The following is a 17,835-nucleotide window of genomic DNA, read 5'->3' as shown; positions in this document are numbered from 1 at the left end:
GTGCAGTGCAAGCAAAAAAAAACAAAAAGCCACTAGGAGCAACAAAGGGTTTGTATGTCTCTTCTACCAAAAACCTTTACCTTCCGGTGACTTTTTGTACTTGTACCATTTTATGCATCCTGGTAGTGTTATTGCTTTTGTTTTATGCCCAGCTGCTTTGCTCCACATTTTGGTCTGCAAAGAAAAATCTAATAAAGCATCTAACGAAAAAGATATTCCATGTACCATTATTAGAATTTACTTTTTATGCATTTGTGGCCTACCTTCTGCTTCTTCATCGTCAAACATACACAATACATAAGAAATAAAAGAGTTAATGTGGCCATTCATATTGCAGTTTGTTTACACAATTTCCTTTAGATTTCCAAACAGCAAAGATCTGCCTATTTGGAAACCAATTACAGTAATTTTTATGGTCCTTACAGAATACCTAAAATTTCACTTTACATAAAAGGGTAGACAACCCTACAAAGGGTGCTGCACTGCCCCCTAATTCTCAATCACCTAGCGAATCAAAAATGAATGGGATCGCTACGTCACGCATCCCAAGAGGCTCTTGGGTGCTCCTTCTGCCCATGCCCGAGCATGCCCCACGCGCCGGCTTATAAACCGGATGCCGAGACGACGCAGGACCCGACGGAAGACACCTTTCAGATGTGTTGGACTGCCCTTCGGGATTGAAGGTAAGTCTGTTTTTTTGTTTTATGCAGTTTTCAGTTTAGTTCCTCTTTAAGTATTTTGCTAATTTTAAAAGAAAATGGAATGCTAGATATACTGGGCACAGCAGAAGTGTGGAGTGGAGTGGTCATCTATAAGAAACCGATGGATTCATTTGCCCTGCATTGCTTTAGTCTTCTAATTGGATATACAAGTCATAAACTGAGGGTAAGGATATCATACCTCTAAACAGTAGAGAAATGTATAGATTTTTGTAAGGCCTTAGAATTTATAACATCACCTTTTTTGTGATCAAATTTATGTGATAATAACCTAAATCAATGTTTTTTTATCCCAACACAGGGAGCACGAGTTCAAAATACAGCCAAGAATTTGGGTGTTCGGGACAGAACTCCGGCATCAGTTCCAAGGTATGCTATGGAAAATGTTCTTATATTTATATGTATAGTTTTTGGTCTACACACTTAACAGGAACTCTGCGTGCCACTTAAAGCATTTTTCCACTGTCAGCTAGTTCATGGAAAATCCTTTAAATGGTAAGTACTGGCCAATCATAGAAGTACCTGACCTTGGATGCACTCTAATCAGCTGTTGCATCTAGCTATGCAGCGGCTGGGTTTTCTCCAGCTTTGCAGCCTCTGCCTTGGAAACAGAATGATTTTGCATTGATTTATGAAGCTGAAAATCAGACACCTTTCTTCAAAGTCAAAGCAAGACAAATGACTTCAGTGAGCAAGGGTATATAAGCATAGCAGACCATGTGACTACCATTGGAACTGTAACTGAATAGGATGCAATATTATTCTGGAGGCAATAAGCTTTAGCAGATTATTTTATTTTAAAGTGTTAAGCATGGAACATGGTGAGCTGATCCAGCTCATAGTTTATACATCATAAATACTGAAAAAGTGAAACTTACTATAGCTTATACCTAAATGGGGGGGGGGGGGGTACAGGGTTTTTGGTTTTGTAGGTTTCTCTAAATAGGACAAATCATAGTATAACCCATCCCCTTCTGTCTGTTTGCAGTGAGCACAAAGCATTGCTGATTTTATTATAAAAGTTTAATAAAAGCATTTTATGAATGGTAGCCATATAGCCATGTGACTGTTACCCCACCAGTGAATCTCAAACAATAGATTGTTTTTTAAGAAAGAAAGGAATACCGCAGTTACATAAAATCAAAATGCAGGAAATAAGATTGAGCGATAACCCAACCCATAGCCCCCGTGGTAAAGTTTATTGTGCACAGGGTCAGCATTGGTAGGGGCAGAAATAGTAAAATCTGGGGAAAATGCAGAGTTATGGCGGGGATATTTCTGATCTGCCTGGAACATGACAAGTGATGGCCTGCAGATCAACTGATGACATATTTATTGTATATATGAAATGGAATGATTATGTGCTCAGTGTATAGGCAGGTCCAAACCAAGGGGTAGACAGAGGTTGAGGCCACCTTGGGTGCTTCAGCAGAAACAAAAAGTTTAGGATCTGCAACCTATGGTAATAGAAGTAGTCAGAGTTTAAGTAGTAGTAGTCAGAGTTTAAATGGTGTAGCACATTTTCGCCATTTGCCCTGTATGCAACATATTACAGACTAGAAAAACAGTAGTTCACTCAATCAAGCCAAATAGACTACATGTGAGTAGCTCAGGGCAGGGCACAGGGCAATCTACAGACTTAATATTCCATACACTGCTTCACCATACTAGTGTGGCATATCACTTTGATTCCATTCAATGAATGGGCACACCTATGCTGGTAAACCATTGTAATAAATAACAGGAGGGGCCCTGAATTAACCTCCCAAGATGTTTTGTTCTAGGAGTGCTTTTAAATAGCAAGTAGCACTTTCAAAATGACAAACTAAAAAAACAAAAAATACCCAGATAGACAAGACTGAGCTAGCTCATTATAACAACATATTTACATAAATTTATGGCGCCTTGTGCACTGCAAACCAATGTATGGATGTCAGCACAAACAGAACGTAAATGCATAGAATGTACCAATTTTGCAATAGTTGTTCTTTAATCTGTATTTATACCAAGTTTGCATGTTTTTCTAGTGCATAGCAAATCAAACAACCCACAAGGGGCACAGAGGCCTGCTTGCAAAGCATTAGCAGTCTGATTTTATTGCCAGCCCACTTTTCATTAAATAAGTTCATACAAACAGATTGGGGCATACATTTTTATGTGGTATCACATAACTCTTTTTAAATCAGGCATTAAGATCCATGGCCCTGCTCTTCTGTGTAATAAAGTGATTAGAGAAGGAGAACTGTTATGAACTTTATATGATTATTTATAAAAAATAGTAAAGCAACAATGCAATAAAGCAGCAGGAGGAATCAGCAGGGTCCTGGCTGTAATGAAGCAAAAGTTTGACCAGCAAAAAGAAAAATGTGTTGTATACACTCTTATTTTTCTGACTAAAGCTTTGCCTAGAGACCAGAATCCTCTCCATCACGCTTACTTTTCAAGGTTTTGGATTCAAGTTATCTTCTTGAAACATAGCAGCGATATATAATTCCACAAAGAACAATTCCAACTTTGTATGATATAATTATAACATTTCTTTTCTTTTTTTACCAATATCCTTAAAGTATTTGCAAACCTAAACACTAAAAATGTAAAATAAACTTTAACCTTCCAATCGAGACTACAAGTGGTTTCAACACCCATTATGCCAAAATATTCTATAGTAGTCACCAATGGGAAACCCACCCTGAAAGATGCCACTTACCCATCACTGGAGTGCATGCATGTAGAAACAAGTGATTAGAAAGAGGATGCAGGAGGGCAGTAGCACTGAGATGTCTTAATAGATGAAAACAGATGAAAGCAAGTGCATTTTTTTAATAAAGAATGACAGTTGTTTATTATACACAATACTTTGGCAAACAAAATGTCATTGATTTAGGGATAACATCTACTTTAATTAATCAGACTTCAGGCAATGTTGTATTTTAAATAGATTTAGCAGTTAGTTTTGTGTGGCAATATCCTACGTATCAGCTTTTATTAGGTGTATTTATCAGAATGCCTAAAACAAGTCAGTTTCATAAATCACTTTCATGAGATTAGCAGAGAAATTTCGACTACTTAATAAATTCAGAAAAGACCCAGCAGGACCAGCATGGCAATAAAAGAATAGCTCAAATTAGTAACATTTTATTGAGCAACTCTACAAGAAATAAAAGTCAGAAACTGTAAAGCTGGACCCCATTAAAGTACCTTAGCAAAGCCAAATCCTCACTTTTATAAAAACATTAAGGACATTTCTAAAACTAATATTACTATTTTTACCAGTATTTTGATAGTGCTGACAAACTACACAGCGCTTTACAAGTCCATAGTCATTTCACTAACTGTCCCTCAAAGGGGCTCACAATCTAAAGTCATAGTCATATCATTAGCACAGTCTGTGGAGGGAAACGGATTAACCTAATTGCACATTTATTGGAATGTGGGAGGAAACCAGAGTACCCGGAGGAAACCCATGCAGGCACAGGGAGAACATACAAAATATCCTTGCAGGTCACCAAAATCCCCGTCAAATCCCAGGCTGAGGGAAGTGGGTGGGCTGTCCCAGGAGTGAGCGGGGTTATGTTACCATGACATCACTATGTGCGGTCAGGAGCCAGTAATTTTAGTGGTCTGTGGGACCAAAAAGGTTGGCGACCAGTATGGTTTAATAGATATACTGTGATGTTGATTTTGAACCAGCGGTGTAACCAGAGCATCCAGGTCTATAACGTCTAATTTTTTTGTCATCCTGGCCAACAAGTTTCATAGTTGTCCCTGCCTTCCTATGCATTATGTATTATTAGAGCACCTCAGGAGCTTTGTTTTACCTAGGAAATGGTGGCATAACCATCGGATGAAATCCAGAATCTCATAGTGCTGGTTGCAGTGAAATCAAAACAAACAATAATAGTTGGGAAACACAAAAGCAGATACTTGACAAGGGTAGTGCGGATCCCTTGCCCAGGCTCCACTCCCTCTCCCCCCTTTATATTTTACCATCATTTAACCAATTACTTTTCCCCTTCCCCACCTCCGCTTGCCAACCCCCTCCCCTAACCCCCTTCTTACATAAAACACCACACTCTTTTTGGACTTAAAATTGGCTGGCAAGCAGCCGTTTATTTAAATAACCAATTAACATAACTTTGCATAAATAACCATAAATAAAATAACTTTAGACATACATAACGTTAATGAACCTTAAATAACATAAATAACTAAACATAACATTAATATTAACACATTACCCTGAAACATGAAGAAAATATAAATAACTATATAAAAAACAGTGTAATATCTCTAACTCTAGACTTTTTTTCCATTATTAACCCTTAACATTCAAATTAACCACCTCTTTTAACTTTTCCTATTTTTACCAGGCTGCAGGTCCTGAAAGGTAAAGCCCACCCAGTTGCAATGTTTGCAACCCACCATAACCACCGCTAAGGCCCCTAGGCCCAACTTGCCTCAGGGGCCCACCTTAAACATCTTAAAGGGGCATTCCACTACCCGGGATGCCCCTTCACCACCAAACTTACCACGGGCACTTACCTTCCCCCGGACCCCAACCGCCACCGTGCCCAAGGGTGACCCCTCACCCTTGAGCGCCCTTCCACACTCGCAGGGCCCTTTGCACACCATCCTGCAGGCCCAAGAACCACAAATCCGTCCCTATGGCATTCAGGTGCACACCATCCCTTCTCAAGTACCGCCATGTTTCCTCCTCCAGCTCCCTGTGTCTCACCACCACTCCCCCATGCCTGGTCAAAAATCTGCCTACCTCCTGATTCACCTTAATCCTCCCCCGATTAACTCCGTCCATAGATCTTGCCCCCCGCCACATGGTCCTTGTGATTATATCGGACCATACAATCACCATCCCAGGAAACTCCTCCTGTAAACGCAAGAAATCCAACCTAATATCCCTAGTCAATTCCCTGATACCTCTCTTACATAAATCATTACCCCCTGCATGGATCACCAGGACATCAGGCGGTCTATCCAGCAACGCAAGCCAAAGCATACCCAAGATCCCAATCCAACGAATCGTGGCTTCCGACCTGGTCACCCCCAGCTGCCTGCCGTCATGTCTGACCTCCGCTCCCTTGGCACCCCACCACACAAAAGAGTGTCCAATGATCCACACCAATCCAGGGTCCACATCTGCAATTAGGAAAACCAGAAAATGCCGTGCCAGCCGTATAAATATCAAACACTTTGCTACCCCCCTACCCGGTATTCATCCCCCCCTTTGGAAATCAACATGTTAAGCCAAATGCGGCCGCACATATACTTTGAAACACCTAGACTCCCACCTACCAATTTTCTTAATCACCGACTCCTCTACCCCCCATCTTGCCGCCTCAGTGGCCGCCCCGATCCTAAATGAATGCGAGGAGTAATCCCCCGCCGTAACCCCTAAACTACCCAAGCCCTGCCGGAAAACCGACACAAACTGAAAGCGAGAGAAAAACGTCTCGTCCTCATGTTTCAGCAGCGGACCCCCTCCTACAGGTCTAACCCTCAAAAACTCTGTCACCGCCTGCACCGGACAAACCCTGGAACCCCGCAAAGCAAACAGATGCACCTGAAAACCCTTACCCAATTGGTCCGTTTTTGACCGAGTAATCTTCAAACTTACCTTATCCGCATGTACCACCACATCGTCCACCAAAATCCCCCCGGGCCTATCCCTCACCGGACTCACCAATTCCCCAACTCTCATTGCCCCAAAAAATGCCGTCACAAAAGCAGCCCTAAACAACAAGGACTCATATTTCCCGAAACAAATTGCCCCCAAACCCCCCACCAAACCCTGTAACAAATCAAAAGTCACAGGCCTCCTGCTATCCTGCACTTTCTTACCCCTCCGATACCCCTTCAGCGCTTGCCTCCCTCCCTCTAAGCCTAAACCCAAAAGCTAACCCTGCCACAAATCTATTTACAACTGCCACCAACGCCCCCTCCGCAAACTTCTTTACCAAAAACCACAATACCCCATGAATGATGACGTAACAAATCAAAAGTCACAGGCCTCCTGCTATCCTGCACTTTCTTACCCCTCCGATACCCCTTCAGCGCTTGCGTAACAATGAAGGCCTTAGTAACATCCTCCCTCCCTCTAAGCCTAAACCCAAAAGCTAACCCCGCCACAAATCTATTTACAACTGCCACCCACGCCCCCTCCTCAAACTTCTTTACCAAAAACCACAATACCCCATGAATGATGATGCGGCCCGGCTCCACCCGCGTCACTTCCGGTTTCCTTCCGACCACGAGGAGCATCGATGGACGCCATCTTCTTTCTTCTCACCACAGACCAGGACGCCGTCTTCCGGCCTCCGGACCACCAGGTGCGCGATCCTCCGGACCACCAGGTAATCATTTCTCCCAGGCCTCATCCCCGACCGGACCGGCCGCCTTCACCTTTTGCCGGGCTCCCACAGTACGCGTGGCCCCGGCTTCCAGCGAGGCCCTCCACCGACGATCCAGTGACTCGGGCGAACGGGGGCTGCGCTCCCTGAGAGCCGCAGCCCCTTTCCCGGACACCGCTCGCCGGGACCTCGCAGAACTCGAGGCCCCGGCTTCAGGTGCGGCCTCCCCTGACAAGGCCGCACCTGACCTTAAACGGAGGCTGCGGCCCCTGGCGCCCGCAGCCCCCTTGCCGCCCGTTTTTAACTGGGACCTCACACCGCCGGAGGTCCCAGCCCTCAGCGAGGCCTCCACCACTGAGGCCTCTTTGTCTTTTAACAGGGGGCTGCGCTCCCTGACAGCCGCAACACCCCTGCCCGCACTCCGCCTGTGAAGGGAATTCCTCCCTGTCCTTGAGCAGCCCTGGGCCAATCTGCACCCGGCCGCCCTGTCAGGAGGGTCCCCGGAGGGGCTCCCAGCATGGCGCTGAGTACGGGTAAAGGGTTCAGGACTCAAGCGCACCGGAGGCCTTCGCTGATAACTCCTGCCCCCCCTCACTCCTTTCCCTGGGCAGCCCCTTACACCCCTGTCATGAGGCCCTGCTCTTAATGCTGTGGGCCTTTCTATACCCAGTTGTTTGGGGGATATAATTTAGCAGTGGTTGTTGCCTTCTTTCTACATATTCGGCTTGATTTATTAAAGCTCTCTACGACTGGAGAAGAAAGACTATCATGGGGAAAACCGGATGACCCAAGAAACATAAAATGGATCAGGTCTAGAACTGAAAACACTCGCCAACTAAAACCATTCCATATTTGTTGGATCATCCAGGTTCTCCCATAATAGCCTATCTTCTCCAGTCTTGGAGAGCTTTATTAAATCAGGCCTATTATGTTGAGGTAACCTTTGTTATATTTGCTCTGAGAGAAGGTTCCTAGCTGATATAGGGGGTGAAGATAAAGAATGCCCCAACTGTATGCCTTTCAAATTCTGGCACAAACGAAGTGCTCTGACAATGCCTATGTGTAAGAAACAAAATACACTATTTAGAATCAAGTAGGTTTACTTATTCAAAAGCCACAGAGGAGGACATTTTCATAGTGCAGTTTATCATAAGAGAACTGGAAGTGGAGAGCAGTATTTATCGGAGAGCTAAAAATTAATCTGCACTATAAAATTGCTGGAGCTGAAATATCACCAGTGAATACCCAGCACTCATGTTTTACCTTCATGCAGTCGGCAAGACACTGTTTTGATGATTTTATGTTTCTCCATCTGTGCGGCCATCTAGATAATGCTGATGTATCATACCAGTGGTGGGGTAGAAGTACAGCAGAGGACATTCAATTTAAAGTTTCCTGTAAAGTATATACAATATATGGGACATTTCAGATCTTACTGTGCTTATGGAGAGAAAATAAATAATACATGGCTAGTAAACAAAATTCATAAAATAGTTTCTAGCTAAAATGCATCATTGTTTTACAATAATTTTAATGTCTTTGTTTTGTTTGTTTTTTAATGTCTTCGACTGGGTTATTTATTAATTTTAACTGTACCTGAGCCAGTCTAAACCTAAAGGGAAAAAATTATTGTATTTATCTGTATTCCAATAACCATTTTGCCCCATTCATGAAAATGATAGTTAGCCGAAAAGATCTCCACAGCAGGATCACTACTTTTAGAAGATCACCACTTTCAATATGAAAGGATGGTGATTGACACATTTATCAAACTTGATCAATGCTTTTGAATTGCCAGATACCATTTGCCATGTTGATAGTAATGAACACCATAGGCCACCATTGAGATCAAAGATGTTTGTTTTAAACACAGTTTTCTGAACTTTTACTACAATTCTCCACTGATAGGAAACTTATTATAAGTCTGTTGCTGATTTGTATTTCATTCAACTGAACTTGATCACCAATTTAGAATAGTTAAATTACTGAGAATATTCACTGATTTCCAAAAATGAACAGATCACCTTTCACAAATGTGCTTTCTTTTAGCGGATACAACATTTTAAATAAATATATATTGCAGTTTACTAGACATTAGCGGTGGTCCTGGTCCAGTATCATTGCTTGACATTTTAGTGCCACCAATGATCCCTAGCAATGCACAGTAGATGATCAGGCTGGTTCAGGTGGCAGTTCCCAAGAATCACTTGGCACTGGCGCCGGTTATTTTTTTATTTATTCCTTAGAGCACATAGATAATTCTGTAATAAGGTTCTTCTACTATTACAGGAAAGGTTAACCTAATATACCAGATCTATAATATCCATAGTGAATGATATACAAACAGTGTTTGATGCCAGTACTCAACAAATTAATGTACTTATTTCATTTTTATAGGTTATACAAGCTCTGCCAGCCTCCACCTGCTGATGATGAGCCCTGAATCTGCTCCTTTTAAAAGAAAATCATTTATTAAAATGGTAACTCATTTAGTGACTGCTCTTGTAAATGCTTACACAAAGTCTATAGGAGACCAAACTGCTGCATTATTCATGTGGACAAGGACTACACCAGCAGCATAAACTGTACACTGGAATACCATTGGATAAGGCACTTAAATGTTGTAAAAAAATTAACATGGACACTGTACAATGAAAGGATTTCGATTGGGGATCCATATCAAATTTTACTTATAAACAGGACCTATTTTTTTATTAATTTTATCAGTACAATGGAAATGTTATATTACAAAGGAAAAATATGTACCTACTTTGCTATGAATAAACAGCAACATATTATAAATGTCATCATTCTGTATAACATTTTTAGAAAAACATAGCGCTAGAGATGTTTCAATAAAAAAAACTAAGTATTTTTCAGCTTGTCAAATAATTTTAAGACAATGAAACATTTAATGTTTATGTTAAATTAAAAGACTAATGTGTTAATAATGTAAAGCTGTTTGACCCCAACAATAAAAGATTCCATTAACCAATGCAATTATGCAATACCATGGTATAAAAATGTCACTTATGTCACTTTTAGCTAAAATACATTAAGAAAAAAAGTTTGTAATAGAGATATTCAAAATGTTTTACTTTAACCTTAGGCTTTGTTAATTTATTTCCCTGTGCTTATATTTTAATTCACATTGGATTCATTGTTTTCTAAATTTTGTAATGTCTTGATTTGAATTCAGAGTTTACTACATAATAACGTTATTCAAAATATGATTATAAAATGTCTGTAAGGAAACATTTTTCGTTTGCCTGGAACAAGAGATGATGAGAAATCCTCCAAGGTGGGGGCGGGGGGCACCTGTTCCCGGGGCAATTCTTTCAACCCCCATATACATCCAATGATTGTCGCTAAAAATTATCTTTTGTGATTGTTTTCTGTAACAGATTAACAAATGAGAGCTACACAGTAATTGTGTACACTGTACACACAGGAACAGCATTGTTTTGTTTAATAGAGAGCGAAGGGGGAGGATGAGCAAGCACTTCTACTTAATTGAAGTGCACAGTGATCGTTCCCAAATGGTCATTCATCAATCCACCAAGATGGATTGATGAATGCCCTTGGGGGACCACTGTACACGTCAGAATTTCACCCGAAACGATTGGTTGTGCTTGCCTAGGGTGAAAATCATCAAACTTGCATATGTAGCATAAGATGAGAATTATGTTCACTTTGGGGAGATGGCTTCTTCTTTCTTGTTATGTTCCCAATGCAGGAAGTTAATGTTATTCTTAATGTTATTCTTCCCAGTAAAAAAGGCAGCAAAAAAAAAAAATATTAATTTTTAAAAAGCTGTTTGGTTGTTGTGCTTTTGGCCTGGTTTGTGTCACTGACCTTAGGACCCCTTTCAGACTTGCCTTTGACTGCAGCGGTCTGTAGCAGGCTCAACCACGGTCCCTTCTGGTTCCCTTCAAATGAATGTAGTTCATACTAATGAGTAGTTGGGAAACTTTTTGTGCACCTTTCTGTAGGTAGTGGTGGTGGATCACAGTGTGGTTCCTGAAAGCTACAGGTTAAATTTGTGTGCAGGTTTTTTTTCTGGTTTGCTGCTCCTGGGCACATTGCAGGACTTTGCTATGTACCTGGGAGCTGCTAATCTACAGTTTTCCACCACGAAGCCTGAAAGGGGCCCAGGCAAGTATGGAGATCATTAATGTCATAGAAAGGTCTTGATTTACACAACTTGTTCTTGGTCAAATACTTTTAAGTATGGAATCCAGAGATCAGCACGATAGGGAACTAGTAGTGGTCAGTGGTGACAACCTCTATATTTAAATATAGAATATAAAGTAAAACTAATATTCAGAACAATGAGTATGAAAGTTCTTCTACCTGTAAACTGGGATATTTAATACTTTTTCTATAAAATCTGTCTTACTTATTACCAGCCAAAGGAACCAAAAGAGGTAACATTGGACCTGATTTATTAAATCTCTCCAAGGCTGGAGAGGATACACTTTCATCAGTGAACCTGGGTGATACAGCAAACCTGAAATGGATCTGGTCCTGGATGCAAAACATTTGCTAGCAAATAGCAAATTACTTTAAAGAAATCATTTCCAGGTTTGCTGGATCACTCAGCTTCACTGATGAAAAAGCTTTATTAAATCAGGCCCAATAAGTAGTGTCCTTTTTATAGGTTGACTAGACTGGAAGGAGCCAATTTGGGATCTATTTATAAAACAGGGAATCAGATATTCCCTCAAACATTCCCTGATTGGGATCTTCCATGTCCATGTGTTTCAATGGCAGTAATTGATTCCCACCAGGGAATGTTTGAGGGAATGTCCCTGTTTAATAAATAGAACCCTTGATTTTTGTTGGCTTGATTTTAAATATCATATGTTCTAATAATGTTTATTAAGAGTATGTACATATTATACAAAAAAGCCTTTTAATCCAATCCACTAGTCGTAATATATCCTTTATAACTCCATTAGCACAATGGATTTTATGTGTTTGATCAAATACTTTTTGTTAGCTATAGCTTTCCTTTCTCAAGCAGAAATCAAATATTGTAGTTAACCATTCCATATATTGTCATGTAAAATAGTTATTTATATCCTATTCATTGTGTTTATTGTTCATTTTGTATGTATCATATAGGACGTTGTGTATAAAATCATAGTAACTAGTATCTAGTAGTATTTTTACAGATAAAATATTTTTGTACATCAAGAAAAGGAATAATTAAAGTGACCTTGTGCTCTGTTGGTAAAGTAATTGGTTCTCTGCCTAACAGGCCTCCTTTAATTATTATCAAATATTTATATAGCATCAACATATTATGAAACACAATATGTCTGTAGTTATGCCACTAACTGCTTTACAAAGGAGCTCACAATCTAATGTTCAAAGTCTAATGTTCCTAATATTTTCTAAGGACAATTTTTGGGGAAGCCAATAACCCTACCAGTATGTTCTTGGAATGTTGGAGGAAAGTAGAATTCCCAGTGGAAACCCACTCAAATAAAGGGAGGATATACAAATGGGACCCTAGTAAATGTAAAGCAAGGGTGCTAACCACTGGGCCACTGTGTTGCCAAAGGGTTAGTACTGCTACCTCCATCTACTCTTCCACCGTCCTTTCTGCCCACCAAGTTCTGTTTGCCATAATTCCAATCATATTAGCTTGGATCAGCTGGGGGTTCATCAGGACTAAGTATCCTCCTCTGAAATGTTCAAGGTTTGTCATTGGCTGATCAACGATTAGGGCAGCATTCAGGGCTGGTGATTGGCTTATCAAACACTGGGAACTGCAAAATTAAGGGGTGTGAGTCATATGTTCATCTTTTTTTTCTAAGGGGTATGGTAGGCAAACTGGGTAACAGATGTGCAAAGAAAATACCAGAAGTAGAGAAGGCCTGTTATGTAGCAAACCAATGATTTTGTCCTAGATGGCCAAGAGGTCTCCAAAACAAGTACAGATAAAGATTTTTTATAACCATATATGAGTTTTAAAATGTTTTTTGAACAGGCAGCTACTGAATGCACCCACCTGTTTACAAGTCATCCTAAACAGTCTTCAATTTTGTACATTGACAGTCTGGTCATTAAAATATGTTTAATCAAGCTTTTTTTAATTGTATTTCTTGTTCCCAGAGCCAATAACCACATAAATAATTTAGGTGGGTAGAGATCAAAGTGGATACAACTGCAAGGTAAGATATATAATATTAGAGCAGGTTGAGACCTGTGGTGGGAGCAAGGGATCCTACGTGGCACCCAGTGCCTGGTACCTTGCGGGGAGCTCAGCCACTCACAGCACAGTGTTCATAAAGAATGTAATGCTCAATGCTGCCCCCATTCATTCTCTATTGGGACACTTCATGCAGCATCTCCCTCAAGGCAACAGTTCAGTGATATAAGGAAGCAGTAACTGAACTGCACCCTCATCACAAGTTTATATATAGCTAAGATTATTGCACAGTATTTATATAGCCCCAACATATTACGCAGCACTGTACAAAGTCCATAGTCATGTCACTAGCTGTCCCTTAAAAGGGGCTCACAATTTAATGTCCTTAACATAGTTATGTCATAACACAGTTTTTGGGGGAAAGCCAATTAACCTAACTGCATATTAGGAAAGCAGAGTACCCGAAGTAAACCCACGCAAACAAGATACAGATACATCAACACTTTATTCATTTCACAAATGTTATTTAAATCACTTGGAAATAATAAAGGGCATATATTTTTAATGTTTTCACTTTAGATTCACCAAACATTTATTTTGTAAAATAAATAAACAAAATTATGAATTGTGGGTAAAGTTTGGGTGAAAACATTTATAAATATAACCATAAAAGAAGAAGAGACATAAAGAACTTCTGTAGAAATGTTTTTTTGCAGCATAATATAAAAATATTTTTTTCTTTTTTAGGGTGAATATGAACTATAGAATGTCAAAATAAAAAGGTAAGGATTAGAGCAACATGCTCATATCATTAGAGTAATGGGACTTTTACTGGTGGCTTTACCAATAATTAAACAAACATATGATAAAAGATCATTTTATTAACATACACTTTAAAATATTAATTCAATAAAAAAAACATGGCTATGATATAGATTTGTTGTATCAAATACAATTGATCCCCCAAACATGTGGGAGTTAAAAGAAATCTTTTGTAATCATAACAGCAAAAGGTGGGGGGTCAGAGTTTGACACACTTCGCAGCAAACACTGCTTCATCAGGATTTACATTGCTAAACCGATAAACCATTAATCCACCAAAACATGTGATTGATCTTTAGAGGCAACACAACACAGTAAGTTTGTAACCAATGCTTACATATAATACATTTATCCCCAGTATAAGAAAAATCGGCAGGATAAGTGAAGATGGCAGGTATCAGTTTTATATATTTATATATATTAAAAGCAAGCTGCTATGCATTCTCATTAGCTAACTCATAATGTCCTAGGAATGTTTTTGTAATGTAATAAATGTTTATTGGCAAATAAAAAATAATTAAATAACAGTTTAAAACATTTCATAAAAATTTACTCAAATCTATTATAGTTTTTTTATTAACGAAAATTCTACAGAAAAAAACAAAGATTTTCTGATTATTAATAATTTCTGCAATTATTTTAGCAAACATAAAAGCTGATTTTTACATCTTATTGTTACATAGAAACAAAGGCAGACTTTTCAAGGAAGTTCCTTAAAGTGAGTGCTTTGATGTGTATTTTAAAACACTGCATCCTTGTAACACTCTTATTATTATTTTTATCATTATTAAAGTGTATTTTATAAAGTGCCAACATTTTATGCAGTGCTGTACATTAAATAAGGGTTGCAAATGACAGAAAGATATAAACAATTACACAGGAGGAAAGGTCCCTGCCCAAAAGAGCTTATAATTTTAAGGTAGTATCCCTGTATTTACAGCCTGAGCCAAAAGGATCCACAGAGATGGATTGTAATACTAACATGGGTAATTGCATGCATCACAAGTGTCTTCCCTGAATTCCAGCATTGCAGACAACTTTTATGCCATGTTTGGTTTACTTGAATAAATATTACCTAAAGTGGAAAATTTGCTATGTTATAGGGAATATTTTAAAATGTTAATTGCAACTAAGCAGTACCCTAAAATAAATATAAAAATCCACAACAGATTTATACAAACAAGACAAAAGTCCTGGAAAATCGTAAAAGATGAAGGCAATTGCACCAGGCTCAAAAGAATCACAGACAACATATTAGCAACTGGTAGGTGGCTCTTTAAGGTTAGGTATAAGATATTCAGGAGAACTCCAAGGGGCAGAGAGTAGCAAGCATAGTCAATGTTGGGGGAGGCCAATCATGGCAGCTGAGATCTAACAGTACCTGTATAGAAAGCAGGTGAAAGTCAGGTTCAAATAGAAGTCAGTAACAGATTTCAGCAGAGCAGTCAGCAGACAGTTAGGAAAAAACAGAGTTAAAATGCCAGCCAAGGTTGGGAATAAACTAGCAATGCATAAATTGTCTAGCCAAAGTTTAGTTGGTAGACCAGAATCAATTGCATATAATCAATGTTACAAAGTCAGTAGTGAATGATTCAATGAAAATCCAAGATGACTATTCAAAGAAGGATCCCAAGCATGAAGAATGGCAAGCATCCCTTGTTAGGGTTGAATGAAACAATAACAAAAAAAAGCAGATTAGGATACATTTTAAGATCCATCATAAACAACGGGAGTGAAAATCAGCAGCATCTTCTGGGCACAACCAATGAATATGTCTGGTCAGCAAGGAAGAAGGATCTATTTAAATATTCCATTCACCTAGTTTTTCTATCACAGTAGAATGTTACTTGGTAAATCTATGTAAATTCTATAACGTAATAAAAATTGGATTTTTAGTGGCTCCTGCCCTAACATATGTTGATTCCTAGTTTACTGTTCCTAGTTTACCTTCTGGGATATTCATTCATTGCTAGGTGTGAGGATGGTACATGGCTGACTAATATCACTGCTGTCATTCAACTTAATAAAACCAATATTTCTTTACTTTAGGTTTTTCAGTGTTGTACTTCTATGACATCTCAGTTTATAGATCGTTTCATAATCTATTAAACAAACACAAGTTTGTTCTGCAAATTGTCATAGGAGTCACAAAATGATCCTAGTAAATTCAACTTAATTATTGCCAAGAACCATGAAGACTGCAGACTGTCCTATATATTACAAATCTCCCACTGAGCTAACCTGCAGGAGTAGGGATTTTGGAAAAAGTTAACATTGCTATTTGTAATTTTATCATCCAGTTTAGTTTAGTAGGCATTTTCATTCATTATTCATGTGGTGCACAGAAGTTGAAATGCACCTTACTGGTTGTAACCGTGTGTTATATACAACTTAGAATAAAGTCAACCCACTGCTGAATAGAAAAGAACTGTATATCGTATATGGTGTAATTAAATGTGCAATGATTGGGAAGGGTATTTTATGATTGCAATAGCTAGGCAAAGTAAGCAGAAGTCCCACGGCTCTTTTACTGACCTCCATCCAATATAACATACAATACAGCAAAGCTGTACTAAGCACTCTATTCAATTAAAAGAGAACTGCAGACAAAACAGCAAGTTCTGCAATAAATATAAAAAGCGAATAGCTAATAGCTGGAACAATGATGTGTTCTAGGAAATAAAAGGCAGAGCTGAAAATGTACACTAAAACCAATTAACTCCAGCCCTGCCTTCAGTCTTGTAGTTGTACAAGCTCCTCTTCTGTAATGAAATGCTTGGTCCGATTTTACCAAATACTATCAGCTTCTTGGCCAATGAGCCAATTACTCAAGCAGAAAATGACATTTCTGGGGGCATTCTGTACTACAGTACTGTACATAATGCCTTTACAATGTCATAACAAATGGAAGCAACAAGTAAAATTTTGTCGGCTTCAGAAAATTAGTTTCAAATCTGGAGGAAATCTTGAATCTCATTACAATATAAAATAGCCTTTGTAATAATGATATAGGTTATATATAGTTTTTTCAACCAAGGTCAAGGTTTCCTTTAAGATAACAATACTAATGATCTTACCTGGGAGTCCGAAGAAAACTGCAAGGCATGAATACAAAAGTAAATGTAAAGTTGTCATGAGGGAAACATGAAGGCTTGAAGACATTAGGGTGGAAATAAATTCATTGGAGTGATTGAGCTTTTTTTTTTTGTTTATATTGGAGTGGGTGAGCCATAATTGGACACACCTAACATCTTCTTTCTTCTAGGTCTCCTTTCACTGCTGCATTTCACCCCAGATTCCCTTCCAGGTGCAGCACAATATTCCTTGGTCAACAGCATGTGCAGGAGTTACATTGGGCCAAATTTAATAAAGCTCTCCAAGGCTGGAGAACAATTTGTGGATAACTTTGCATCCTGGCTCCCACACATTCTTTCCCATGACCTGCCCACCCTAATCCTTGGTGATTTTAATGTTGCCAATGGATGAGCCCAACCTTCCCTCCTCAGCCAAACTGCTCTCCATTACCTCCTCATTTGGACTAACACAGCACATCAATGGCCCCACACACATAGCCGGACACACTTTAGACCTGGTATTTTCCAAACTCTGTAACCTCACCGTCCTTGACAACTCACCATTCCCCCTCTCTGATCATAACCTTATCACTTTCAACCTATCAAACCCTTGCCCTCCCTTGCCACATCCCAGACTTGGTCAATGGCAAAGAGATATCCGTAACCTTGACCACAACCTTTTCTCAAACTGCCTT

The 17,835-nt window shown here is 39.3% G+C and overlaps 1 protein-coding gene across 1 annotated transcript in view; it reads left to right on the top strand.

The window, feature by feature from the left end:
- PREX2 (phosphatidylinositol-3,4,5-trisphosphate dependent Rac exchange factor 2) overlaps positions 1 to 13,178 on the top strand; it is a 180,269-nt gene extending 167,091 nt beyond the window's left edge. The window contains exons 39-40 of the mRNA XM_072411080.1: positions 1,021 to 1,088; positions 9,482 to 13,178. Of these exons, the coding sequence (XP_072267181.1) occupies positions 1,021 to 1,088; positions 9,482 to 9,527 (114 nt within the window). The 3' untranslated portion in view covers positions 9,528 to 13,178. The remainder of the gene's footprint in view (positions 1 to 1,020; positions 1,089 to 9,481) is intronic.
- Positions 13,179 to 17,835: the final 4,657 nt, after the last annotated feature.

Source organism: Pyxicephalus adspersus, chromosome 5, assembly GCF_032062135.1.
Source record: "Pyxicephalus adspersus chromosome 5, UCB_Pads_2.0, whole genome shotgun sequence".
Taxonomy (NCBI): domain Eukaryota; kingdom Metazoa; phylum Chordata; class Amphibia; order Anura; family Pyxicephalidae; genus Pyxicephalus; species Pyxicephalus adspersus.
The sequence above is the reverse complement of the archived record's forward strand: the minus strand, read 5'-3'. Positions and strand labels throughout refer to the sequence as shown.